Source organism: Eschrichtius robustus, chromosome 14 (genome assembly GCF_028021215.1).
Source record: "Eschrichtius robustus isolate mEscRob2 chromosome 14, mEscRob2.pri, whole genome shotgun sequence".
Lineage (NCBI taxonomy): Eukaryota > Metazoa > Chordata > Mammalia > Artiodactyla > Eschrichtiidae > Eschrichtius > Eschrichtius robustus.
In genome coordinates this window covers 74,641,509-74,669,084 of record NC_090837.1, presented here as the reverse complement: position 1 = coordinate 74,669,084, position 27,576 = coordinate 74,641,509, and the positions used below count along the sequence as shown (strand labels likewise).

The 27,576-nt window shown below is 51.0% G+C and overlaps 1 protein-coding gene across 6 annotated transcripts in view; it reads right to left on the bottom strand.

Moving 5' to 3' along the window:
- CTIF (cap binding complex dependent translation initiation factor) overlaps nt 1-27,576 on the bottom strand; it is a 300,225-nt gene that overhangs the window by 171,013 nt on the left and 101,636 nt on the right. For all 6 annotated transcript variants that reach the window (XM_068562497.1, XM_068562498.1, XM_068562500.1 and 3 more), the window contains exons 4-6: nt 20,401-20,474; nt 19,288-19,392; nt 12,791-12,866 (exon numbers count right to left, since the gene is read on the bottom strand). In XM_068562497.1, the coding sequence (XP_068418598.1) occupies nt 12,791-12,866; nt 19,288-19,392; nt 20,401-20,474 (255 nt within the window). The remainder of the gene's footprint in view (nt 1-12,790; nt 12,867-19,287; nt 19,393-20,400; nt 20,475-27,576) is intronic.

Sequence of the window (27,576 nt, the reverse complement as noted above, 5' to 3'; positions counted from 1 at the left end):
TCCCCCGCCTCAGCTGCTCCTTCCACCGCCCAAGGACGGAGCAGGAAGGTGCTGGACCAGGGTGCAACCGTGTTGAACCAGGACTGGTCCAAGTCACCAGGACATTCCTGAGATGGCTGGGGTGTTACACCAGCCCTGGAAACTGGCTAGGAACAGACAGTGGGGCTGCACGTGGGGTAACCCCGCTCACCTTGGGCTTTGGGGCCCCTCCTGGAAGGACCACTGGGTCACTGGGGTGGGTGTGTGCATGAGGGTGGCCCTGCCTCTGAGCGATGGTAACCAGGGTCCCGCAGGCCAGCTTAGGGCCTGCTCTCAGCCCTGGGCTCCTGGTACCTCTGCTGGCCTCCCCCTCCCAAGCCCAAGTCATTCTGGGGTTGGGGGTGGGTGGGTAGAGCAGCTCTGTCTGTGAGATGTTCTGGGCCCAGCAGAGGTCGTGAGGGAGGCCATCTTCAGTCTGGCCTTGCTTGGGCCTGCTACTCCCCCACCCTCCCCCATCTGACTGATCAAGCCCTCCGTCCCTCAGCAAAGGATTCTGGGTATGGTCTGGCCCAAAGCAGGGCATGGACCAGATGACCTCTCTACTGGGGGCAAGTCCTCTTTTTAAGGGACCCTGGCCTGTCCCTAACGAAGCAACGAAACGTCCTTCCTTGGCTACTGTGGGAAGATGTGTACAATCCTAGGAATTCCTTAGAGGTCCCAGGAAGAGAGCATAAGGATTGGTCAGGCCTTAGGATTTGGCCCTTGGCTTCCTAAATCCTCCTTCCATCATACATTTCTCTGCTCGAGAACGTTCGGTTGAGTCCCTGTTTGGTCAGGTTCCAAGGCCTCAAGCACCTGCACCAACTGCTCTCTCTGCTGTTGGACACGTCCCTTCAGGACTCCAGGACTCCCCCATTCTCCGTGGCCTCCATTTCTTCTGAACCACTGCTTGCTTAGTTCTGCAGCCCTAATGCCATACCTTTGCTTTTCTCTCTGTGAAACAACAGGAGAACCTCAAAACTGGCCTACAGTGAAGTCCTCCAAATGCCCACGAAAGCCCTCAGGACTGGGATGGTGGGATGGTGGTCTGATTCATCTAGGACAATTTCACCAAGCAGGTGAAATTTGACAGGGCCGTGAAAGAGCAGGGAGACTGGGCAAGGGAGAGGTAAGGACACACGAGGTCTATGGGGCACACGGTCTTCTTTGAGATCTCTGTCTTCGTGGGAGCTGGGGAAACACAACCTAATCTCTATCCCTCCACCCGCAACTGCCGCCCCCAAATCACAGGAGGGACGTGTGGATGGTTCCCATCTTGTCTGTCAAGCTCCCCAGGTCTGTGCTTGCTTCCAGGTGTAACTGAGCTACTTAGTAAGGCCACTTCACACCTGTAGAGTGTTTTTTGGTCATTATACGACCTGGTTTATATTGTGACCCTCAGCAAAGCCTTGCAATGAAAGTCAAACCCGTATATGATCCCATGTTACAGTTGAAGAAATGGGAGCTGGAATTGAATCATTTTGGATGAACTCCAAGATGTTCTGCATGTGGAACCAAAGGCCTCTCGGGTGACAAGTGAATGAACTTGTTTGTCACCTGTTTTAACTCTCAGGGCTTTTTTTCTGTTTATACTCTAGATCAGTGTTTATCAATCTTTTCCTGTAAAGGGCCAGATCGGATATATTTAGGCTTCGAAGGTGGTAGGGTCCACATTGCAGCTACTCAACTCTGCTTCGTAACACAAACACAACCACAGCCAGTGAACAAATGAATGGGCGTGGCCATGTGCCAATAAAACTTTATTTGCAGAAACAGGCTGGAGGGCTGGACTTGGTCTGCAGCCCACAGTTTGCCCACCCCTGTCTAAGACCCTAACTGTGCTACGGATAATTGAGGCTGTCCTATAAGGGAGGCAGATGTTTCCGGGACGCCCTAGAGCCAGAAAGCACTTGCCACCTCCAGTCCCCCCTCCCTGCATTCTGCCCGCACCCCGAGACTGTGAGAACCTGGTCCAGACTCAGCCAGTCGCCTGCTTCCCAGGAACTTTCCTAGCTGTCCCCAACAAAACTCTTCATGCCCCAGATAATAATTTCTTGTAAAAATACTCCCAGACAACAAAAATAAAAATAGGCTGGCCTCACAGCACACACTGCCCATGGCCAATGGGCCTTGCTACCTGGTGGTCTCAGACAGGAAACCATGGATTGAAGAAGTCCTGGTCTCCTCCTTTATTGCATGGGCACCTATTTTTTTATTTTTAACATCTTTATTGGAGTATAATTGCTTTACAATGGTGTGTTAGTTTCTGCTTTATAACAAAGTGAATCAGTTATACATATACATATGTTCCCATATCTCTTCCCTCTTGCATCTCCCTCCCTCCCACCCTCCCTAGCCCACCCCTCTAGGTGGTCACAAAGCACCGAGCTGATCTCCTTGTGCTATGCGGCTGCTTCCCACTAGCTATCTATTTTACATTTGGTAGTGTATATATGTCCATGCCACTCTCTCACCCTGTCACATCTTACCCCTCCCCCTCCCCATATCCTCAAGTCCATTCTCTAGTAGGTCTGTGTCTTTATTCCCGTCTTGCCACTAGGTTCTTCATGACCTTTTTTTTCCCCCTTAGATTCCATATATATGTGTTAGCATACTGTATTTGTTTTTCTCTTTCTGACTTACTTCACTCTGTGTGACAGACTCTAACTCCATCCACCTCACTACAAATACCACCTATTTTTATCCTGAGGGAGGGAGCACTGGGTGGTGGGAGGGTGGCCAGAGAGCAGAGGGGCTCTCCTAGGTGAGCACTCCTCCTCAGAGCCGGGGCAGGATCTGGAGTCAGCAGGGGTTGGGGGGAGGCCCCTGGAAACCTTTCCGATTAGAAAAAAGGAAAAACATCTCTTCCTCTGTCAAAGGTGTCAGTAGGGGCTCCTCTCTCCCTCGCCCCACCCCCTCCTCCTCTCTTTCCATTTTTAGTGCCTACAGCAGTAGAGAAAAAAAAAAAGAAAGATGTCCATTTTCTTGTTCTTGCTTATTAAGGAAATGACATTCACCCCTAACTTGCTGTACGTGACTACAGTCACCTAGAATTAGAAAATGGTTTTCCATCACCTCTTCCTCCCCGTCACTCCTTACAAAGGAGCGCCAGGCTGCCTGAATTCCAATCCCACTCCCCCATTTGTAAGCTATGTGATTTGAGGCAGGTATTTGATCTCGGTTTTTTTGTCTGCAAGATGACGATAATAGTAGTACCTACACTCTACAGGGCAGTTACGAGAATTCAGAGGTGATACATGCAGACACGTAGCTCAGATGGTACGCGATTTACGTGAGCCCCTGTGAAGGACTGTGGGGTGCTGGGGGTGAGTCCCTCTGGGATAGGAGCAAGTCAGGGCTCATTTAGTCATTCACCTAATATTTAATGAGCACCTATATGAGCCCGCATGGAACGTAACATTCCAGTGGAGAAGGCAGACCACAAAAATAAAGCATGTGTGTGATGAGCACTATGGAGAAAAATTAAGTGGGGGTGGGCGGGAATGGGGAGTACGGAATGGGGTGTTCAAAAGGCTTTACTGAGAAGGTGACATCTGACCAATGGCAGCATCGTCTGTAAAAGGAGATCAGTAACAGCACACCCTCCACAGGGACAAGGTCAGGATAAGTAAGATAAGAAAAAGAAAGCACCGTCACAGTTCCTGGAGCCTGGAAGGCACTCAGCCAGTGTTTGCACTGCGTTGTAGTCATTCATTGCTAGATGCTCATTATAGGGACATTAGGAGAATTGCATGTCCTGGTTCACTGAAAAGGCAGCGGCCCCCGCGTTTAAACTCAGTCCATCATGACTAAGACAACCCCGGTCCACAGAAAGATGCCCAGTCAATCCTGGTGGACTCAGTTAATGAAGTCAGACTGGACCTCCCATGGGACCAAGACGGGACATGAAGCAGGATTTGGGGAAGAGGGCAGGCCTGGGGTTGTGAGGTGGGACTTAGTTTTCACATGATTTTGCTCTTTGGCATCTCAGGATATTTTAATAATCCTCATGCCTGTGAGTTAGCATATCCTGGAAGTTTCCAGAAGACTTGGCCACAGAGCTGGTATAGCTCTAGGGAATGATAAAGTCACTCCTTCCCATCTGGAGGGCTGGGAATTGGGCTTCCAGCCGCTTCAATCCACTGTGGGGCAGCCCCTTCCCACCAACCTTGAGTCCACACTGCAACAGCGCCACCTGCTGGAGGAACAAGGCTGCTCCCGCATCTGCCACCATTTTTATTCCTCCGAGCGCTCAGTGATTTTCATTCTGAAAGCTCATATGTCCCTCAGATTCCTGGCGCGTGGGGTGGGGTGTTTCTCACCCTGTCTTTATTCGGGGCCAAGCGGGAAAATGGGGTGCTTAACCCCAAGCCTCACTGTCCCCCTCCTTTAGCTGGTCTCCTGTCCTCACTCCGGGTCCCATGTGAAGAGAGAACTTGGGCACATCCATGAGGCCAGAAAGCCCACTTGACTTAGTCATGTTCTTTGTTCAGTGTGTGCGCCATGGCGACCTCACATCAGTGGGCCTACACATTATGTACTGCACTAAACTAGGTCAGTCACCAGAGGATTAGAGCAACGGACCTGACCAGGTCAGGGTGAGCTCATAATTAATTGCAGACAGACACAGAATTTAGTTTCAAAATTTCCTAACAGGAAAGCAAAATAAGTTGGGTTATGCAGTTCCCACTGTCAGACAAAAGAAGGTAGGCGAAATGTTTCTGACAGAGAATTCAAAGAAAAATGATCAAAATGTGTCCTTTCAGAAAGGCTTAGGCAAGACACGAGATAACTCAACAACAATGTCTTTCAACTGGGGTTTTGTTTAAAACGCAGAAGCATCCAGGGCCATGTGTGGAATAAAGAGGCAGTATTTCTGCAGGGCCCTGAGGAGACGCTGAGCAGAAACCGTTCAAGTTACCACACCTCAGGGGGAAGGAGCCCGGGGTGGCGTCTAGGCTGGAGGTCTTGGGCCAGAGGTGAGGAGAGGGGAGCGCAAGGGGAGACCAGAACCCATTCAGATTTGATTCCCTTGCCTTCACATCGAACTCAGTCAAGTTTATGGGGCTCCATCAATCCCCTCAGCACCGCCTGCCAGCCCCTGTCCTTCCAAGGGCAGAAGCCAGCACTCTGTAATTCTCCAAGCCCCACGCCAGCGGGTCTCTCCCCTGCAGGCCCAGGTGAAACCGTCTGGTGTGGGGAAGGCCACCAGCATGCCTCACTCCGTGGGCGAGTACCCTAGTTGTCTGTGCAGCTGATAGAGGCTGAATGGGTGTGTCCTCCTGGGAGCTGCCACGTGTTCCCAGGGGTCTGAGGACTGGAGGGGGGGGGGTCCCTGGAGGAATGTCAGGCCTGTGCATGGCAGGGGACACCTGGACCAAACAGGTACTTCCTTCACTTGTGCAGCTGCCTCCTTCACTGCCTCATCTTCTCCCTTGTTCTGGGGAGAAGGCCTGAGCCTGGAGGGCCTGCGTCATTTTGGGGACAATGTTAAGCACCGTATTTGCATGTTGAGCACCAACAAGGCAAGGACACCTTTGGCTGCTGGGGACAAGGGACCTCTCGTTGCAAATGTGACTGCGGAGTCTCCAGAGCGGTGCGCTGGTGCCCTCTAGTGGGAGCGGATCACGGCGCAGCCATCCGTCCCTCTGCACCTGCCATACCTGACCCTGGGGCCACACTGGGAGCAGGATTACAAATGATGGGGGCTGGAATGCCCACATCACTGCCAATACGGCAGGCTGGCCAACCCCCTTCCACGGTTCACAACAGAGGTGCCAAAAATGCAGGCAGGACCCCCAGGACTCCATTCTAAGCCCAGTTGTATAGGTGTCAGCTTCTGCCCTGCCCTGTGGCTTCACTGCCTGAAACCATGATGGATGTCCTCCTGAATCCATGTCACCGTGTTCAGAGACTCCAGCTGCCCTTCCCAATCAGAGCTCTTGGGGAGCAAAGCTAGCTTCAGCTCACCTGAGGCTGCCGAGTTTGGGGATGCTGAAATCTGGCTGCTGGCTGTCACCCAGCCCATCTCACTCGCTCTTCCGCCTCAACTATCACTACAGGGAGGCAGACCTTGGGGAGAGTCAGCATCACCAGCATCAGCCTTTACTAACCAACTAAACGCCTCTTATGGGTGGAGAACTGTGCCTGGCGGATGTGGGTACCTACTGTCTGCCCTGCTGCCTCAGGTTCTTGGGTGGCTCCAGGGGCCTGAGTCCCAGCAGTGGGGGTTCCTGGATTCATTGCCCACTGTGCAAATACAACCAGATGGGACCACCAGGGATCGAGTCCTTGGCTTTGGCTGGAGGGGGGTGTGGACAGGTACCCAGGCATCAGCAGCTGATCTCTGACTGAGGCACTCCCACCGAGGACCACTCACTGTGACATGTGCCCCATGTGTGACTCCCAGTGAGAGACAAGCTAGAGCTCCCAGAGATCTACAACAGGCATTAAGTTGGGGGGCCACTGGGGGCCTCGGCTCCTGACTCAGCCATTCTTTCAAGCCCCAGGCTGCAGACACTGCACGGCACTGGAGAGGCAGATGGAGCATGCAGGGAGGGGACCAGACTTCCCTCTACGGGGACACTGACCTGGGCAAGGCACCAGCGTTCGCTCAGGCATTGATAGCTGCAACTCTGCGCTACTGTCATCAGAGCACATGTCTCATTTCTCTTCTAGACTGTGCCCCTCCTGGCAACTGTATCTCATGCAATTCTCTCTCTTTCTCTAAAAGGCTGGTGCAAAGCCCTTGTCCATGAAGAAGAGTCAGGCGAACAAGTGAAGGAAAGAGGAAATCGGGGCAGAAGCGCCGTTGCTGACCCGACTGCCTCTTTCTCCGCCAGCCCCTTTGCCCTTGGATGGGGTCATGGGACTAGTTCTGTCCAGTGGGCTAAGTACAAGTGATACTTCTGGGCCAAAGCATTTGAGACCCAGATCATGACCCTCCAGCTCTCTCTTTGGCCCTGCCAGGGCCACCTGGGTGCTGTGGGTTGAGATAGTATGGTCACAGAATGGAATCCAACTGGACCTTTGAGCCCCCACTTTGGAAAGGAGCTGCCCTGGAGGGTAGCTGGACCCTCAGCAGAAATCTCAGTAAGTAACAAATAATATCCTGTGTGTGAGGCCTCTGAGATTTGGGGGTTTGTTTAATATCATGCCATGGCCTATAGTATCTGAACACAGCAGATGATTGAAAAATTCTGTCTTGTCTTGTTTTAAAAAAAAAAAAAAGACATACGCCCCGGTTATCACACCAACAAGAGCATAACCAGGTTCACATCAAAGTTCTGCTGGGAAATGATGGGAGAAACTCATAGGCAGAAGGATGGACTGAACGTCAAGACAAATATCTGCCCCTCTTCTTCTGGGTGAAAGAAGTGGAGGGCAGGTGGGCAATGAGCTTCAGGCCAACCTTCTCCCTGCATCCTCCTATTTTTGTTCCTTCCTGCCTCCAGGTGGGGAGGGGAGGTTCTAGGTTTCTTTCTTCTCCTCAAAGCCTGACTTCTGTCTAAGACAGTCTCTAGGAAACCCACTCATCTCTGCTCAGGCCCTTGACTGCTGTGGATGGGCTGGGGTCCCCAGACTATGGGTGGGGCTTCCCTCCCATTCAGCAGTCTTCAGTTGGGTGCATGCTGTCTCCCAGATGTATTTGGAAATGGGAGGTGTTTTTGGTGGTCACCATGACTGCCCTCTCCCCAGTGACTGGCATTCAGTGGTTGAAACTGGGAACACTAAATACCTGTACGTATTGGACAGGTCCACACAATCAAGATCTGTCCCACCCCAAATGCCAATAGCTAGGCTAGCTGACCCTGAGGCCCCAAGGCCAAACAACGGAACCAACCAGCCCTGTCTAGGAGAACACTAGGAAAATTCAGAAAACAATCACCCTGACGTGGTCTCTCACCAGACCTCAAATTCTACCACCAGAGATATATGTTTTGGGATCAGGAGGCCTGTTGGCCTTGTCCTAATGGTACCATATGAAATGCAAACACCCCAAAGAGACGTCAAGCCCTGAGCATGATCAACTACACATTTTCAACTCTTATGGATAATTTCGATAAACCTGCAGATATTCTGTGATGCTTTAACAAATACAGATTCCTGGGTACAATCAGTGGGTGTGGTGCCCCGCCTCCAGGATGGCCCCCAATGACCTCTCCTCCTGATATTCACACCTTTGTATAGTTCCTTCTACATTGTACCAGGGTTGGTCTGTGCAATCAACGTATAGCTTGGGGCAGAGTGAGAGTATGTCACTTCTGAGATTAGGTTAGAAAAGATTAGGACTTCTGTGTTGGACGCTCTCCACTCTCTCACCCATGATATGTCTATGTCTGTCTATCTGTCTCTCTTCCTTCCTCCCTCCTTTTGGAGGAAGCCAGCTGCCATGATGTGACACTCAAGCGGCTTATGGAGAGGCTCATGGGAATGAAGCTTTCTGCCAGCGGCCAGGGTAGAACCGAGTCCCCTGCCCTCTGCCGTGGACGGGAGCCACCATGGAAGTGGGTCCTCCAGCCCCGGTCCAGCCTTCAGATGACTGCGGCCCCAAATGACACCTTGATCACAGCTTTGTGAGAAACCCTGAGCCAGAACCACCTGGCTAAGATGCTCTCAGATTCCTGACCCTCAAAAACTGTGTGTGATAACAAATGTTTATTGTTTTAGGCTGCTAAATTTTGAGCAACTTATTCCACAGCAATAGATAACTAATACAGTGGATCTAGGGTAAGACCCAGAAAGCTGTAGATCTGCTCAGGGACTTGTCTGTTGGTAGTTTTCCGAGGGCAAAGCTGGTTCAAAGTGTTGGTGTGTGTGAGTATCAAAGCCTGTCCGCTGTGTGGATCCTGACGGGGAATGGAGACCAGAGGTGAAGCCTTCCACTCCCGGCACCTCTAAGAGCCGATGTCTCACACAGTCCCTAGAGACCAAGAATGCTTCTGATGGATTGTTCCTGAGAGAGAGAAAACCCTAGAATATGAAACCTGAGTGGGACCTTGGTCGGATGATTTTCAAAATCTGTTTAGTAGTGGAACCATGTCTTCAAATGAAACCGTTTGTAGAAGACTGGTTTAGAGACACGGGCTGAGCTGTCTGGGCCAACCTGAGTGGGGGTCCCCTCGAGCCTGCTTCTCCAGCCACCCCACTCCCCACCCCAGGAGCGCCCCTGAGACGCCTCTGGAAAATCCCAGAGCTTTACAATTTGCAAACCTCTAATCTAGTTCAACTGTGTCATTTTACTGATGAGTAAACCAAGGCCCACAGAAGGGAGGTCACTGGCACGTCTGTGGCAGACGCCTATCCTTTGATTCTCGTGACCTCTGATGCAATCTTTCTGCGCTCCTTGGGATGCCACTCAGGACAAATGCACAAGGTGGAGATGGGGTATAGGAAATTGCTCCCTCTCCCACCTCCTAACAAAGTGGGGAGCCCCAGAGCCTGTCCACCAGCAGAGGGAGCACCTCCTATGTGCCAGGCAGTGTTTTCAGTGCTTCACGTGAATTCATGTGCTCAATCTTCCAGACAATCCTAGGACGTAGATACTGTTATTATACTATTTTACCCAGGAGGAAACAGGCAGAGCAAGGTAAGTAACTAGTCCGACTCCTTGGCTAGTCAGTGGCACGGCCAGGATGCCATGGTGTCCAGACACCAAGCCCTTAACCCCTGCACTCCGCTGCCTCCCCCAGGTAAGGGCCTGGCTCCCTCTCCCTTCCAGCGGGAGTGAAAGGCCCTCTGCTGTGCTCCCCAAGGAGCTGGGAAGCAGTCACCCAACAGGAGAGGTGGTCACACCTGTAACTTCTCCGGCCAGGATGCCCCAGGCTTCTGGCTCAAAGGCCACTGAGGAGTCAACACCTCTCCTAGGGCAGGGGGCTCCTCACCTAGGTCAGTGTCTCTCAAATGTACTTTTTCTATCAATAACAAACACTGTAGGCATTTAGGAATGGAGTGATAAGGTGGCATTTTCTGAGTACTTTACCTTTTGACTTTTGCGCCAGGGCTAGCTTTATATTAGCTGTGAGAATTTAGTACAGATCCAGGCCAGAGGGTATTTCATTAGCCGATACTCTGTGCCTTTGACCTACACATCATGGCCTAGACCCTATTGATTATTTTTCTCTCAAGCATAGGAAAGTTGCAAGAACAGTGCAAAGAGCCCCTCCCCCCAACCCCCGTCCCCCTCACTCAGGCTTCTCTGTCCCTCTGTGGATCTACACACTCATTATCATTCATCTTCTTCTAAACCATTTGAGGACACGCTTGCAGACATGAGGCCACATATCCCACAAATATTCTAGCGTGTGTTTCTCAACAACAAGGACACTCACCTACCTAACCATCATATAGCCCCCTAAATCAGGACACTTCTAGCCAGGAAACACTACTGCCACAGACCCCAATTCACATTCTCCCACTGTCCAACAAGGTCTCTATTTCTTTCTGGTCCGGATCTCAAAAAGGAATACATATTGCATTTAGTTGTCTGCCTCTTCAATCCCCTTTCAATCTGGAAGATTCCTCAGTCTTTCATGTCCAAGCAGTTTTAGAAGATGGCCTTTCCATTTGGTTCCTCATGACCAGATGCAGGCTGTGCTTTCTTGGCAGGAAAACCCCAGAAATGATGCTGGGCTTTCTCCATGCAGCACATCAGGGGCACATGGTGTCCACTCATCCCACACTAATGATGTTAACCCTGATCACCCGGTCAGGTTGGAGCCTGCCAGGTTTCTCCACCATAAAGTCACCACACTTTCCCTTATAATGAAGTGAGCCCTACATGTGCCCCAGCCTGGTGCTTGGTGAGTTTCCAGTCTGCAAGGCAGGGAGGAGTCCAAACAGAGCCCGGTGGTCTCAATGAGTTAAGGGGACAGAGTTCAAAATTCAGGGAGTCCAAGGCCACTAGAATTTGGAAGGCAGAGTACCAGAGAGGAGAAAGCTGCACACAGAGAGAAATCCAGAAATTGCAGGCCCATGAGTCTTTGGCTGAGCACCAATTTGTGCATGTATGTGAGGAAACTTCCAGGGCTGGTGAAAAGCTACCTGCAACAAATTGATGGAGTAATCCCCTAAGATCACACATGGCTGGAAATAGTTTGTATTCCCAGCTGACATGGTGGAAATACCTCCTAGGACATAAAGCACTGAGTGGCAACTTCAGAAGGCTACTGACCCAGTAGTGGAGCAAACTTTGCTCTAAAGGCTTCCCACCTAACAAAGCTTAAAAAGCAAGCCTTGAAAGGATCAAACTCTTGAAGTAACTTAACTATGCTCTGGAATAAAGTTCAAAATATTTTAATTAATAATAATAATATCCAACACCCTAAAATTCCTAATATCTTGCATCTAATATAAAATTACCAAGCATGCAAGGAAAAACACAACCCATACCCAAGAGAAAAATCAGTTAACAGAAACAGACTGTGAAATGACATGGGTGACAGAATTAGTAGAGAAGGACATTAAAACAGTTACTATAAAATATTCCATATGCTCAAGATAGGAGAAAGCATGAGCATGAAGAGGAGAGAAATACCAAAAAAAAAAAAAAATCCATAACTGAACTTCTAGAGATGAACAATATAATATCTGAAATGAAAAATATACAGGACAGGCTTAACAGTAGATTAGACACTGCAAGAAAAGATTAGTGAACTTGAAGACATAGCAATAGAAACTATCCAAAATGAAACACAGAAAAAAAGACTAAAAAAAAAAGCAGAGCTTTGGTGAACCATGGGAAAATATGAAGAAGCACAGCGTGCATATAATTGGAATTGCAGGGGATGGGTTCTGGGGGAGGTGAGGAAGATAATGGCTGAAATTTTTCCAAATTTGATATAAACCTACACTATAAACCTACAGATGCAAGAAGCTCAATAAACTCCAAGTGGGACAAACACAAGGAAAAACCAGCCCAAGTCACATCCCAATCAGATTGCTGAGGCCTTGACTGTTCATTCTACTGCCTCCCATTAATGGGCCCAAGGCATAAACACTCAACCAAAAAGTGGGTAAGTCCTGCAGGGAGCTGGAAGAGAAGAATGGATGCAGCTGACGTAGCCAGACAGACTGGGAAGAGAGAGGAAAGCGTGATGTGGTGAGTGCAGTGCGTGGCAGGTCACGCGGGGCAGGCTCGGTCACGGAGGAGGGTTTGCTGCTCCCCTCCTCTGCAGGAGGCCGAGCCTCATTCCCGGAAGCAGCTATACTCCTACGGCTTCTGCCCAAAGCCCAGCACCAGAAGCATCTAGGGACCTACATTTGCTGTCTCTTTGCTGAGTAAATCCTCTTGTCCTGGAGCCCGGCCCAATTCAGGGAAAGGAGTCCAATCAATGACAAAACCAGCAAGCACAGCAGACACCTGGAGGCTGGCGGGACAACTCCACTTTTCAAAGGCCTAAAAATAGCCCTGACCACATTTGAAACCATGACAGCCCTGCCAGTCCCACCGGAACACGCTGCAGGTTGCCTCACCTCAGACGTTTCAGGTCAAGGGACAAAAACTTCCCAGTTTGCTGAGTTGCCAGTGCATGGGCCATTTCATCCACGTCAGGTCTGCCACCAGCACCTGTGGCACAGCTGAGCACAGGCTGCCACACACACATCACAGTGGACACCCTGCACCAAGGCAGGTACCCACCCCGGCCCACCTGCCACTGCAGTACATCCAGCTATACCCTGCGGGAACAAGGGCCCAGTGGGAGAGTTTAGGCCCTGACCAGGCCGAGGGCAGGGGGAGGGGTGCTGTTGGAGACTCTGCCCCTGCACCTACCTGCCAGGCCGGGAGGACCTTCTCGATGTCATTCAGGTTGATTCCATCCCCATCTTCCAGCTTCCCTTTTCCACACCTGCACCAGAAAAGACGTAACAACATTGAAAGGACAGCTCATTCATGCATCCTGTCCAGGCCCAGCAAGCAGGAAGAGCAGGGGTGGTCAGGAGACACCAGGTCCTACTCTCCCTCAAGGCCGAAGAATCAGCCTGTCCCACCTGGGGGAAATGGCCCTGGAGAGGTGCCCTCCTCCCTCAGGCCTGCAACACAGGCCCTTCCTTGAGGACAAAGGACTCTGTGCAGGCAGGAATGTGGGACCTGGGGTGGGGCAGAGGCACTAACAAGGCATCCAACCCCTAGGGAGGTGAAGGATACCAGAGTTCCCCTTGACCTTTCCAGGCAAAGAAGTTAAGCTCCTTGCCAAGGAACGCCCCAAAGCATATCACAGATCCTGCAAAAACCCATCATTTTGCCCGGTTACACCAAGGGGAAAGCAAATGAACAGAGAGATCGAGCAACTTTCTCAAGGTCACACAGGCCCCCAATAGGGCTTCCTCCCTCCCGGGCCTGACTTTGCCAGTCCAGCAAGCCCGCTCAGATACCGATGCTTTGTCTTCATGTCCTCTGTGGGCGGGCACACCTTCAGACCAGAGGTGCTGACCCCAATTCACTGGCAGAGGCCCACATCTTCCACATATTTGAGGGTGCAGACTCTGGAACTGCAGGGCTTGGAACCCCAGTGGCATCACTTACTAACTGGGTGACCCTGCTCAAGTCACTTTCCCTCTCTGTAACTCAGTTTCCTCATTTGTAAAATGGGGATAACTACTAGCGCCTAACATCACAAGGTGGTTAGAAGATTAAATTAGTTAATGTATTGAAGTGCTTAGACCTGTGCCCAGCATACAGTAAACGCTATAATAAAGGTATATGCAGAAAATATATTATCACGGTAAATACAGGCAATAATTCAGTAAAATTATAACAAAACAAACAATAAGGTAAATATATTAGTGCTACTAGGACTGTTATATTTACTGTCGTCGTCGTTATTGTTATTGGGGCAGAGCAGCAGTGCAGTGACTGATTAATAGCATAGATTCTAGAGCCAACACAGCCTCATGCAGGTTACTCAGTTTTTCTGGGCCTCTAGATTCCTCATCTGTTGAAGTGAAGATAATAACAGCTCTTACCTCCCTAAGCTGTGGTGAGTTGTAGATAATACAGGCAAGCGGTTAGAACCAGGATTGGTGTATGCACAGTGCACAGTACGTATTAGTTACTATTACTATTATGTATTGTTATTATTATTGGCCCAGGTATGGTGAGGGCTACCTGATAGGTTGGTGGCAGCATTTTCCAGTTCCAGAGTTAATGCAACTCTCAAATTTCAGAGTAATTAGTTCATTTGATCAAATATTTGTCAAGCCTCTCTTGTGTTTTTGGACCTGTCAACTTTTCTTGGAGTCGTGGAAAATAAATCCCACGTGATTCCTGCCCTCAGACAGCTCACAGCTCTTAGCCAAGGAGTCCTAAGCTCGTCTACAGGGCAGTGAACCTGAGCACCAGTAGGGGGCAGCATGAGATAAGTGCTATGAAAGTCCCGTGGACAGAGGCACCCTGGAACTCCAAAGAAGAGAAACGGGGTGGCTACAAAACCCAGCACAGCTTGGCGGGAGGGGTGGGGGATAGGATCTACGCCCTGTTCAACACATGCTCGTGTCCCTGGGGGCTCCGGCTTGGGCTGGGCCCTCCGTGTCACAGCACGGTGGCAGTGCTCGGTGGCAAGCGAGGACGCGGCAGGACCCAGAGAAGCAGCATCTAGAATAGCCTGGGGCAGAGGGAGAGGAGGTGGGACATGAGATGGTCCAGCAGAGAATCTTGGAGAGCGTCCCAGGCAGAGGGCAGCAGGGCAAAGGCCTGGAGCTAAGCGCAAGCGTGTTGCCAGCAAGGAGGGCAGGGTTCTTGTGGCTGAAGAGGGGTGGGGGGAGGGGGCCAGGGGGCAAGATGGCGCTGGAAGGCCAGGGTTGGGAGCTTGGGTTCTGGCTGGTGGAGATGGGGAGGGAGGGGTGTAACGGGACTTCTTGCCTCTTCAGCCTCCACCCTGGTGGTGATGTGCAGGGCTGCAGAGGAGGTGGAGAGAGGTCTGGAAACATCCAGCTGCCTTTCAACTAACAAATCTGCCTGGTAGAGACAGGCTGGCCCGTGAAGACACCAACTGTTCACAGTCATCTGTGTTCCCTGCATGCCCTGGCAGCGGGGGAGGAGGGAACTGGGGACCCTGGGACTGACACCCCTCCCCCAGGTCATGTGAACATGTAACACACCTCTGGCTCCAACCACCCTCGGGCACCAGCCTAGCACATCATGGCACAGCCTTTCAGTCTCACCTCATTAGCCCCTGGGGTCGGCAAGGAGGGCTGCTGTCCCCCTAGGCCCGCCCTGTCGGGGGCTCAGAACTCCCTGGAGGGACGGCAGGCAGGTTCCAAGGGCAGAAGGTTGCTACAGACCAGCTGAGTCGCTGCTGCCAACAGGGTTTCCAAGGTAACAGCCTCCTCTGATTTCTGTCCCTCCGTGGAAACACGGGCTGCGGAAGCCTTGGCAACCGAGTGGTACCCTACTTCCAAGGGCTGCTGCCGTGGCTGGGCATGTGGAGTCCATCCCCAGAAAGGCCGGACTCCAAGGGTGACACAGTTCTTGGCTTAGCCGCAAGGTGGCCACTGGATGCTGCACCCAAACTCCCCAGGAACCCAGGAGAGATGGGATTTGGTCAGAGAGCCAGGTGTCTATGGGAGACCCCGGGGGACTGTCAGCAAATCTGGCCGGCTCCTCTGAGTGAGTGAGCCTGGTGGTGAGCAGGTGTGGCCAGATCCTCTGGCTCCAGGAGGGACAAGGGCCCTCAGCACAAGGGGAATCCTTCCCTGGATAGTCATTTGTCGCTACTGCCACATTGTATTCTGTTGGGACGTTAATTTGTGTGAACCGGTGCAGACGCCTTCGGAAAGCCTGACTTCATTACTCGCTCCCCAATGGACACCTTCAGTCCATGAGGCAGTGTCATCACTTCTGTCCTTTGGGCCTCAGTTTCCCCACTGGTTTTGCCATCCATGCGCCCCCAGGGGACAAAGGAGAGATGGGCGCTTCCCAGGGAAATGCCACCTCTCTCCAGAAGGCTTCCGCAGACAGTTCATCCCCTCACGGTGCTCACTTCTCTACCCCTGCCCCCCGCATTCACTTTATGTAACTGCACACCTGGCCCTTATTTTATACCGTGTACTCTCTGAATGTGTATGCATAGTCTCAATCATGAATGGGTTCATGTCTCTTTTTAACAGTAGAGTGAATAGAAATAATGCTTCTGGGCATTATTCTGGGACCATATTGTATACAGTGTGTGTGTGTGTGTGTGTGTGTGTGTGTGTGTGTGTTCCTCACCATTTGGGGACCCAGCAGGACTCGTGACTGGGCTTCAGAAGTGCAAAATGCTCCTCCCTTTCCCATGGCACACCGCACGCTCCAACTGGCTGCCACCACAGGGCAGATGGGGAGCATCGCTTCTGCAGAAAACCAGCTCTTGAACTTGACCTGCTGAGCAAAGGTCAGCTTTCCTAAACTCAGAAGTGCGGAGGGCACAGCCCTGCGCAGCCAAGCAGCTCAGGGGGAAAACGGCCCCAGTGCTGCTGAGTGAGAGGGTTGAGGGTACGGTGAGCGGGTGGACGGGTGTGAGGCAGGGCCAAGGGAGCCCCGTGGTTGCGACTCTGCTTTGCACTGCCTCCTCCTAACAGGATGCCTCCACGTTCAAGGGCAACTCCTCTCTCTACTCGAAAACACCATCCCAAGAGTTTGGACAGAACCCTCACAGGCAGGGGCAGGACAGTGGAAAAAGGAGGTGTGGGGAGAAGATGGGGTTCCCTGGGAAAGTCTGATATGAGTGATGGGCCCCTGCGCCCCAAAATATACACGTGCACATAATTTTACATAAAATTTTAAGGGGATTAAGCCAATTCAAGGATACTCTTGTATCCTTGAGCCTGAGCACTGGATGGCGTCAGAAGGGCTCAAATCACAGGTTTGCTACTTGGGCAGGTTACTGTGCCTCTCTGAGCTTTGTTTTTTTCATCTCTGAAATAAGGATGCGAGTCTCTCCCTCCCAGGTTGTCACGCTTACATTGCAGTGAAACCACTGCTGTCAAGAGGACGGTGACCACTGGGTGTGAGTGGGGTGGGCAGAGTTACAGCGGGACAGGTGAGATGCAGGAATGTAGCCCATAATATCAGCTACATTTTAGCTTGAAGTGACAGGGAGACAAGGGTGGGCAGGGAAGGACTGGAAGGAAAAATAAAAGCCATGAGTATAACTAAAAGAAAAGAATGGAAAATAGCGAGTTCTGGCGAGGATGCGGAAAAATCGGATCCCCTGTGTATTGCTGTTGGGAATGTAAAATATTCAGCTGCTGTGGAAAACAGTTTAGCTGTTCCTCATAAAGTTAAAACATAGAATTGCCATGTGGGATATTGTGATTTATACTAAGATATATCTGATCGTCACCTCCAGTCTTGGCAAAGAGCTCCTAAAATCTTTGGAATTACCTAAGTGGAGAGTGGTCAAGGTGTCTTTTGTTATGTTAATGAGGTGAAATTTGGAAAGTCCCTAGGTCACCTGAGGATCAGAGCTGGTTGCCAGGGGAACCAACCCTGTGGTAGAAGGATAAGGACTTTTATTCCCAACCTCAGATTTCCAGGGAGGGGAGAGGGGCTGGAGATTGAATCAATCAACAATAACCAACGCTTTAATCAATTATGCCTATGTAGTGAGGCCTGTCTAAAAACCCAAAAGGACGGGGTTTGGCGAGCTTCTGGGTTGGTGAACACGTGGAGATTCAGGGAGAATGGTGCACCCAGAGAGAGCATGGAAATTCTGCACCTCTTTCCCCATAGTGTGTCCTATGCATCTCTTCCATCTGGCTGTTCTTGAGTTATATCCTTACATGATAAACTGGTAATCAAGTAAGTAAAATATTTTCCTGACTTCCGTGAGCTGCTCAAGCAAATTAATCAAACTCCAGGAGAGGTTGTGGGAACCTCTGATTTACAGCCAGTTGATCAGAAACACAAGTAGCAACCTGGACTTCTTCTACTGGTATCTGGTGCTGTATCCAGGGAGACAGTGTCAGAACTGAATTGAATTATAGGACACCCAGCTAGTGTTGAAGAATTGCTTGTGGATTTTGGGAAAAAAATACACACACATCAGAACTGGTGTCAGAAATTAGCCATGTGACCCAACAATTCCACTCCCAGTCAAAGACCCCGAAAGAATTGAAAACAGAGACTCAAACAAATACTTATACGTGAATGTTCATAATAGCATTATTCACGGTAGCCAAAGGATGGGAACAACGCAAATATCCATCAGCAGATAGATGGATAAACAATGGAATGTTATTCAGCTATGAAAAGGATTGAAGTACTGATATAAGCTACAGCGTGGATGAGCCTCAAAAATATTACGCCGAGTGAAAGAGGCCCAACACAAAGACCACATATGATTCCATATATACATATATATATATATATATATATATGGAATTCCATACATATATATATATACCTCCAGATATCTATATCTATCTATCTATATAGAGATAGATAGATAGATACAGATAGATATCTCCAGAATAGATAAATTCATAGAAACAGAAAGCAAATTGGTGGTTGCCAGGGGTAGGGGTGCGGGGAAATGGGAATAACTGCTTAATGGGTATGGGTTTTATACTGGGGTGTTGAAAATGTTTCGGAACTAGATAGATGTGGTGGTTATGCAACATTATAAATGTACTAAATGCCACAGAGTTGAATACCTTAAAATGGTTAATTTTATGTTATGTGAATTCTACCTCAGTAAAAATTATCTTAAAAGGAAGGAAGGGAGGGAGAAAAGGAATCATCTGTCTCACACCCCTGTGTGTGGCTGGAGTCACATTCCTGTCTGGAGGTCAGCCCAGACCCTGGCACCATCTCTAATAGGGAGGGTAAACACTGATGCATGAACTAAGCAAAGAGTGAGACAACTGAGTAAAAGCAACCACTACCCCAGTGGTTCTTAAAGTGGGGCCCCCAGACCAGCAGCATCAGCGGTTCCTGAGAACTTGTGAAAAATTCCAGTTCTCAGGCCCCACCCCAGACCTCCTGAATCAGAGACTCTGGGGTGGACCCAGCGATCCCTGTTCTTATCAAGGTGAGACCCACTGCTCTAGACTATTGGCAAGCAGGGCCACTGTGAGTGGTCCGGAAGGGGAGCAGGCAGTGTGGCTGGAGGGGGCTGGGCAGCGAAGGGTGGAGGGATTCTGGAGAGAGGCCAGTGAACCTGCAGATCTGAGCCATTGAGCTTCTGGACATCAGCCTGCCCAAGGAAAGGCCCCTCTCTGCCCCGGTATAGCCACAGCTGTCCCTCACCTCACCAGCCCCTATGTGAGAGTCCCCCCACTGCCCCTTACCCTTCACGGTCGATGTGTGGCAGGGGCTGCTTGGGCGTGTGTCGGAGCTTCCGGTGGAACTGGGTGAAGTCCAGCTTTTCAGGCTGCAGGTCCCAGGTGGCACCACTAGAGGGCGAGGGAGGGTGAGAAATGTGACAAGCCCAGTTACTGATGGGGATGAGACACCCCGGCACACCCCAGGCAGGGAATCTCAGAAAGAGGTGGGCAGGAAGAAGGAGTGCCCACTGGCCACAAGCAGGGGTCAGGTCACTCAGAATGGAGCCTGAAATGTCAGCTCTGTGCTCACAGACAACAGGGCAAGTGCCTGCCTGTGTAGCCTTCCCCTCTCTTCAACCCTGCTGTATGATAATAGATGCCTATAAAACACAAGTGTGGGTCTGATGCTCGCTCTACAGTGGTCCGCCTGAAACACTGGAAAGCCTGGGGAGAGTGTGTCAGTTGGGGAAGCAGGAGGCCAGGTCCCCCAAGTACCAGTCTCAGGAGACCCATGGCACTTCCATGCTGGGCAAGCCTGAGCCAGAACCAGGGTGAGCCTGGAGCACAGCCAGAGTTGGCCAGCTCCAGGGCCGGGGCAGGGCTGAGCTAAAGGGCCACCACCATCCATGGTCTGAGGCCATCACTCTCCAAAGGAGTGGACACCATGACAGGAGAGCCCATCAGCAAACCCTTCAGGGGCACCATCCCCACGTCCTGAGGAAGCCTGGCCAATACCTGCCCTTCCAACTTGGCCCGTCAGGAAGCTTCTAGAGTCTGAAGCACTGACAATTCTTCCTTTTCTCTGGACCCCTCTCTGCACCCCCCAGCCCCCGCCTTCCATAACCTCTGGCTGGAGGGGTGGGGTGTGCAGCCACAGCTGTCCGTCCTCAGCTCTAACACAGCCTGCCTAACATCCGCCACGTGCCGTTCCCCTGCCGCCATTTTCCTTCCTTCTCTCTCTGACCTCTTTCCTCCAGCCTCATCCTTTCTACTTCACCCTCCTGTCTTTCTCTCCACTTCTTGATCAACGAACTCTCAACAATAACTCAGTCCCCAAAGGCCCCTCAGGGCATAAGGACCAGTAAGCTGGGGTCCCAGCCGAAGCCACACACCACAACAAGAGGAAGAGGAGCTCACCTGAAGGAATCAAAGGTGTTGGCAGCCCAGATATCTGTGCCCAGCATGTCCAGAGAGGTGTCTTTGCTGCCATTCTGGAAGAGATGGAGGATCAAAGGGGTGGCATTATTTGCCTGGCCAGGACATGGAACAAGTGGGTGGAAGGCCCAATCCCAGAGAGGGTTGCAGAGGGCCCCCTTTCCCGCCATCCCCCTCGGTTGGTCATCCTGGGCAGCTTGGAGGCTGGAGTGAGCCACTGGAGTGAGTGTCCTGGCTGGTGTACCCAGTACGAGTCAGGGGGACCCCTGGCCTCCCCCAGGCTTGGGCCCTCAATTTGCTGGTGTTTGACAGAGCTGTGTGGTCAGGTACAGGGCAGCCAGGGCTCTGCTGCTCCAGCCGGTGGCTCTCTCCTCAAAGCCTCTATACTAGTGAGCTGCCATCACCACTGCCAGCCTGATGGCAGCGGCTTCTCCCCAGGCAGGGGCTCTGCAGAGCCAGGCACACTGGAAGGTCTGTGTTGGGAGGTTGACTTCCTTCGGAGTTAAGCCCCACACCCCGAAATCAGGTGGCACCAAGAAGCCCCCCATTGACCAACAACTCCAGCGATGGAATTTCTCTAAGTCAACTAGCTCCAGTCTTCATCCTTTGTTGTTTCCTACATGATTCATTCCATAGACAGAAAATGCTCTACTTGACCCAGCTTCTATGATCTGGCTTCTTTGCCCTTGGCTGATGATCTCTGCAACAAGTTCTCCAGATCCCTATCTTCACTCCTGATGCCACCCATCCCTCACTGTAACTGAGCAGGACCCTATGGGGCCTTCCCAGAACAGATTCTACCCCCTCCCATGTCCTCTACCTGAAGGAAAACTTCAGCCTCCTAGGCCTTCCCCAAGTTCCAAAGAGTAAATGTAATCAGAGAAGTGAGAAAATACAGAAACAAAGGAAAACAGACAAGCAAGACAAAAATAATAATAGTTTAGCCATTAAACAAAGGCAAGGACATTCAGTTCCTCCTCAAGGGCTATAGATAATATTCTGAGCCAGGTCCTTTGAGCTGTTTTGCAGATACTGAAACCCCCACCAGGTGGAAGAAGTTAACTGCATGCTGACCACAAGCACATAGACCCCAGATGGGGTGGAACCAGAGGTTGGTAATGTTGACTCTTAATTACCTCACCACCAACTAATCAGAAGAATGCCCATGAGCTGATCACACATCCCATAACCCTCCTCCCTCACCCTGTCTTTAAAAACCTTTCCCTGAAAGCCTTCGAGGACTTTGGGCCTTTTAAGCACTAAGCTGCCTGGACTCCTTGCTTGGCGCCCTGCAACAAATGCTGCACTTTCCTTCACCACAACCTGGAGTCAGTAGATTGGCTTTACTGTGTGTGGGCAAGCAGACCCAAGTTTGGTTCAGTAACATCATGACCCCCACAGTCTGCTTTTCATCACCACAGTCTTTAAAAACAATACTTCCACCTCCACTGAAGCTGACCGTGTGCATGCCTTATAACCCAGGACTCCACTCCCAAGTACAAACACAGCTGAAATGTGCACAGACGTTCACCAGTATTACACAGCACAGAAGTACAGAGCAGCACTACTCAGAATAGCTCCAAACTGGAAACCACCCAAATGCCTACCAACAGTTGACCAGATAAATTAAGCGTGGTGTGTTCACATACTGGAATATTACACAACAGTCAGAATAAACTAAAACAACATGCAATGCCATAAATGAATCCCACAAACATAAAGTGGAACAAAAGAATCTAGATATAAGAGTACCAGCTCTATAATTCAATTTTATATAAAGTTCAAGAACAGGCAAACTAATCTATGGAGATGGAATTCAGACAGTAACCAGAAGCGGGCCCCAGGAGGGTGCTGGGGGGCTGGTAACGTCTGCTCTTAATCTAGGCGCTGGTTACATAGGTGTATTCAGTTTGTGGAAATCCACTGAACTGTACGTGCATGGTATGTACACCTTCTTCTGTGTGTGTTATGACCTTCTGGTTAGATTCCTGGTAGCATCCCCAGTCTTTATTTTTATGATGATCTGTCCCTGGACCTGTCATTCCTCAGATCCACTAGCTCATACTCTGGGCAATCTTCCTTTGAGATCTTTCCATAGGTCTGGCCCTGGGCAGACACTGAAGACACAAAAGTGGAGAAGTCACAGGTTATGCCTGCAAAGAATGGTATGGGATGACACACACATAATAAATAATTACAATACAGTGTGAAATGTGCACTGATTCAAGGTGCCACAGTAGGACCAAAGCACAGGCAAATTTCCTGAGAAGTAGGGAAGGACTCCCCCAGAGTAGGGATTCATGGCGGTCAGGAGAGCGGAGGGAAAAGGAGGGAAGGGGTCATCTGGGAAAAAGGGCCAGCATGTGGAAAGGGATCCTGACAGGATACAATAAGGCATTCTGGGTAACTTTAAGGCTTCCTGGGTTTGCACAGGGAGGCCAGCAGCGTGTCAAGGGGCCCCCAGGTGGGCAAGTCAGTGGTTTTCAACATCACCCACTCTCAGTCCTGGTCAGGGGCCTACTAGGGGCCTCACAAGTGCTCCTCAGTGATTGTCATGGGTTGAATTGTGTCGTCGCCCCCCCCGCCCCGACCCCCGCCACCACCATTATTCTGAGGGACCCCCAGTCCCTCAGAATGTATTTGGTAACAGGCTCATTGCAGATGTAATTAGTTAAGATGAGAGTGGGCCCTAATCCACTATAAATGGTCTCTTTATAAAAAGAGAAAATTTGGACACAGTGGCAGATGCACACAGAGGGAGAATGCCAGGTGAAGAATGGAGTTATGCTGCCACAAGCCAAGGAACTTCCAGAAGCTGGGAGAGAGGCCTGGACAGATCCTTTCCTAGCTCCTTCACAGGGATCATGGCTCTGCCGACACCTTGATTTCAGTCTTTTGGCCTCCAGAACTATGAGAGGACGATACATTTCTGTTGTTCTAAGTCACCTAGTTCGTGGTCAAACGTCCTAAATCAAGCAGCCCTAGCAAACTGATAACGGTGATCAACCATCCATCACCTCCACAAACCCCTTTGTGAGGGCAGTCCATCACGTCCCCACTTCCCACAGTCAGCAGACAACCCCCCTGCGACCTTCTCATGTCCTTCAGCCACATCAAGCACCAGAGGGCACCGGCGTCCCACCTCCTGCAAACAGACAAGCTCAGACTCAGGCTGGCTCAGCTAGTCTCTGACCTCCCCATACCACCTCCCTAGAGACGGCCCATGAAGAGTCCCACCTGCTGTCCTCCCTGTGCCCCCCCAGCTGGAGACCACGGCCAACATCACCCCAGAGCCTACCGAGCAGAGCCCACATGGACACTGGTGAAAAGAGAAAAGGCATGAGGATGCATGTGTGTGTTTAGATTCTGCACTTACTGAGCGCCGCCCACATACAAGGCACTGAGAACCCAGCTAGAAATAACCCCAGACGAGGCTCAGCAACAAGCCTCTCCCTCCCCCAGCGACCAGAGACACCCGGCGCCTTGGCAAAGAAGCCCCATGACTTGGGGGTTTGCTTTTGTTTTTAATTCTCATTTTCTTCAGGTCGCAGAGGCGGCCAGCAAGCTCTTCTTGCTTACTGCATCCTACTCAGGTCACCCCGACTCAGCAGTCTCTCAAGGTAGAAACCAACCTACTTCGCAGAGAGAGAGCAGTTTGAGGGTGGTTTCCGGCTTCTACTCGGTCTGAAGGAAAAGGAACACAAACTGGCCAGTAGAAAGGTTGAGGCCCAGCCTCCCAGCAGAAGAGGCCCAAGTGCTCGGACCCTCACAGACACCAGGCAGGAGATAAGGAGGGGGTGGGGAGAGGAGGGGAGCGTTCAGGGGAGGCTGAGGGAACAAAGGGCTAATGGGAGACAGAGGCACCCAGAGTGTGACCTTGGATGAGTCACGTAACCTGCCTGTGCTGCAGCCATAAAATGAGGACTGGGCCTTCCCTCTGGCACCACCAGCCTGAAGCCTTAGGTCACTCAGGTTCTAAGTGGCTGGGAACTTTCTCATGATGCCCTGAGACCTCCCACAATCCTCCTGTGAATCAACCACGTTCACTCGGGGCCAGAAGCTTCTCCATGTGGTGCCACCTGTGTGCACCTGGGTCTACCCACACCTGTCCAGTCCCGCTTCCCCATAATCCCTTTCACTGTTGACCATGACCTCTCGTCTCGGCCTTGCTCCTCTCCTGCTCCCTCCAGACGTGCCCCATCCTTCAGCGCTTGGCTCCAGAAAACTCCTCCAACCTCCCAAACTGCAGTCACCTCCCTCTGCCCTGAACTTAGCACCTGCGTGGGTGACCTGTGGCCGCAGAGCCCACAGGCGGCAGTCCTCACTCCGTCTTACCGTCACTCCCTCCTGCTCCAGGGCAGGGACCTGGGATGGCAGAGACCTCTCCGGGTGCCCCAGCACTCTATGCCCAGTGCCCAGGAAGTGTCTGCTGAGTTGACAAACACTTCAAGAGACCTTCACTGTCTTCCTTAAACACGTTGCCATAATGAGCCATGTGACCTCAGCAAAGTTACTTCACCAATTTGGACTTCAGATTCTTCATATTTAAATAAAGAGATCTCCGAAAGTGAAGTGCCATATCCTGTAGATGCGTTTCTTCTGATTGGCACGTGCGCTGCCGCCACACCCTCTCTCACCAGGGGCAGACATCACTAATCAATTATGGCACAATTTACAATCTTCTAGGATCAGCCCCTCCCTCCCTTCCTTCTTTGAGTTGTCTCATCACCCTACCCATCCCAACTCCTGGTGCCCTGCTTGCTTCAAATGCCACTTTGAAATTGCAGGTGGCTAGAGAGACTCACTTTCTATCTAGGAGACAGGCCCCCACCCTCCTGAGATGTTAAGTGGCTTGTTCACAACACCCTTCCCAGGCCTCAAAGATGATTACCAATAGGTATAGCATTTCAAAATGACCTCTAAAGCAAAGGTCAAAAAAAAAAAATCAAACGAACAAACTAAACCTTGCTTCCAAAGCACACGTCTGAGACCTCACCTGGAGTGAAGTTCAATTCCTCCTTCAGGATAGTAACACAAAGTCTCTCCCTAATCCCTGACCCTTTAAATACACAACTCACTCTGGCACTTACAAATTCAGCTTACGTGGAGTGGACCATTGCTTAGTCATCACTCTCTTATACCCATAAGGATGTTAATCTCCCAAGTAAGTTTTTTTTTTTTTCAAAAAATTTTTATTGTGGCAAAATGCACATAACATAAAATTTACCATCTTAACCATTTTAAGCGTACAGTTCAGTGGTACTAAACATATTTATAATATTGTGTGACCATCACCACCATCCATTCCCATAACTCCTTTCATCTTGTAAAACTGAAAGCGTATACCCATTAAATACCAACTCCTCATTTCTGCTCCCCCCAGCCCTGGCAACCACTATCCTATCTTCTGTCTCTATGATTTTTGACAACTCTCAGTACTTCATACAAGTGGAATCACACAGTATTTGTTTTTTTGTGACTGGCTTACTTCACTTGGCATAAGGTCCTCAAGGTTCATCCATGACCCCAATTAGACTAAATTTAAGCTCCTGGACCACAGCTGCTTTCTGTTCTTGTGTCCCCAAAGTGGTCAAGCTGGGCACACAGTAGGTCCACCTCAGATGCCTGCCAACTGATTAAAGAGACTCTACCCTGAGAGATAGAGGCCCTGCTGCCTCTGTGCCTGAAAGACTGATTCACAGATTAGGATGTCAAGATGGATTCACCAACCTAGGATTTGAGGCCCCTAAAGAGTGAGGAATGCAGGATGGAGAGAGAGAACAACCATGAAAAAAGGACGGGAAGGTCACAGCTAAACCCAGGACCGCAAGCACCTCACAGGCACGAGCACAATTCACCTTAAAAGCAGCTCAAGAGCAGTGCGAGTGCACGTAAATCTCCCTCCTGGTCCGGGGGCGGGAGTCTTGGCCACCACCCCTCATAGCAGGGAGGGGAGGCCATCTACTCTCTGCCCTGTGCTGTGGGCAGAGGGCCCTGTGCAGAGAGAGCCACAGCTAAGGGAGGTGCCTGGGCATCTCAAACTCAGGCCCCAGCCTCTTCTGAAGCAGCGTCCCTGGCACGGGACCCACCAGCCTCAGGGACTCTGGGGGTCCAGGGACAAGGCCCCACTGGCTGATTAGTGGGAAAGAGTGACAGAGCAGCAGTTGCTGGAGGGGATGCCCCAGGCATTTGCAGCAGGAGATACTCTGTAAAGGGAGGGCCCCCCCCTCCCTGCATGTGCAGATCAACCTCGAGGAGCTGGTACCATCTCCGATCGGAGGTGAGAAGCATTTTTTCAGTACTTCATAGTTTATAGACCCTCTCCACACATTTTTCCTCATTGAAGCCTACGACTCTCACCCATCCTCGCAGGAGCCCAGAGAACTTATTCCTGAGCCGGTGGAGTGTGTGTGTGTGTGGGGGGGGGTGTTGTGTGTGTGGGGGTGTGTGGGGGGTGTGTGTGTGGGGTGTGTGTTGTGTGTGTGTGTGGGGTGTGTGGGTGTGTGGGTGGGGGGTGTGTGTGGGGAGGTGTTGTGTGTGTGTGTGTGGGGGGTGTTGTGTGTGTGGGGGTGTGTGGGGGGTGTGTGTGTGGGGTGTGTGGGTGTGTGTTGTATGGGTGTTGTGTGTGTGTGTGTGTGGTGTCTGTGTGTGGTGTGTGTGTTGTGTGTGTGTGTGGGGTGTGTGTGGGGAGGTGTTGTGTGTGTGTGTGTGTGGTGTGTGTGTGTGTTGTGGGGGTGTGTGTGTGGGGTGTTGTGTGTGTGTTGTGTGTGTTGGGGTGTTGTGTGTGTGTTGTGTGGGGGTGTTGTGTGTGTGTGTTGTGTGGGTGTGTGTTGTGTGTGTGTGTTGTGTGTGTGTGGGGTGTGTGTGTGTGGGTGGGGTGTGTGTGTGTAGGGTGTGTGGGTGCGGGTGTATGTGGGGAGGTGTTGTGTGTGTGTGTGTGTTGTGTGTGTGTGTATGGGGGTGTTGTGTGTGTGTGTGTGTGTGGGTGTTGTGTGTGTGTGTGTGTTGTGTGTGGGGGTTGTGTGTGTTGTGTGTGTGTGTGAACCTTACCTTAAATGCTGGAAAACTCCAAAACCACTGCGGTTCCCAGCAAGCACCTGGCTCCTCAACCCTCCCCCCATCCCCCTGCCATCAGCTCACCCTCTGGTTCCGGTGACA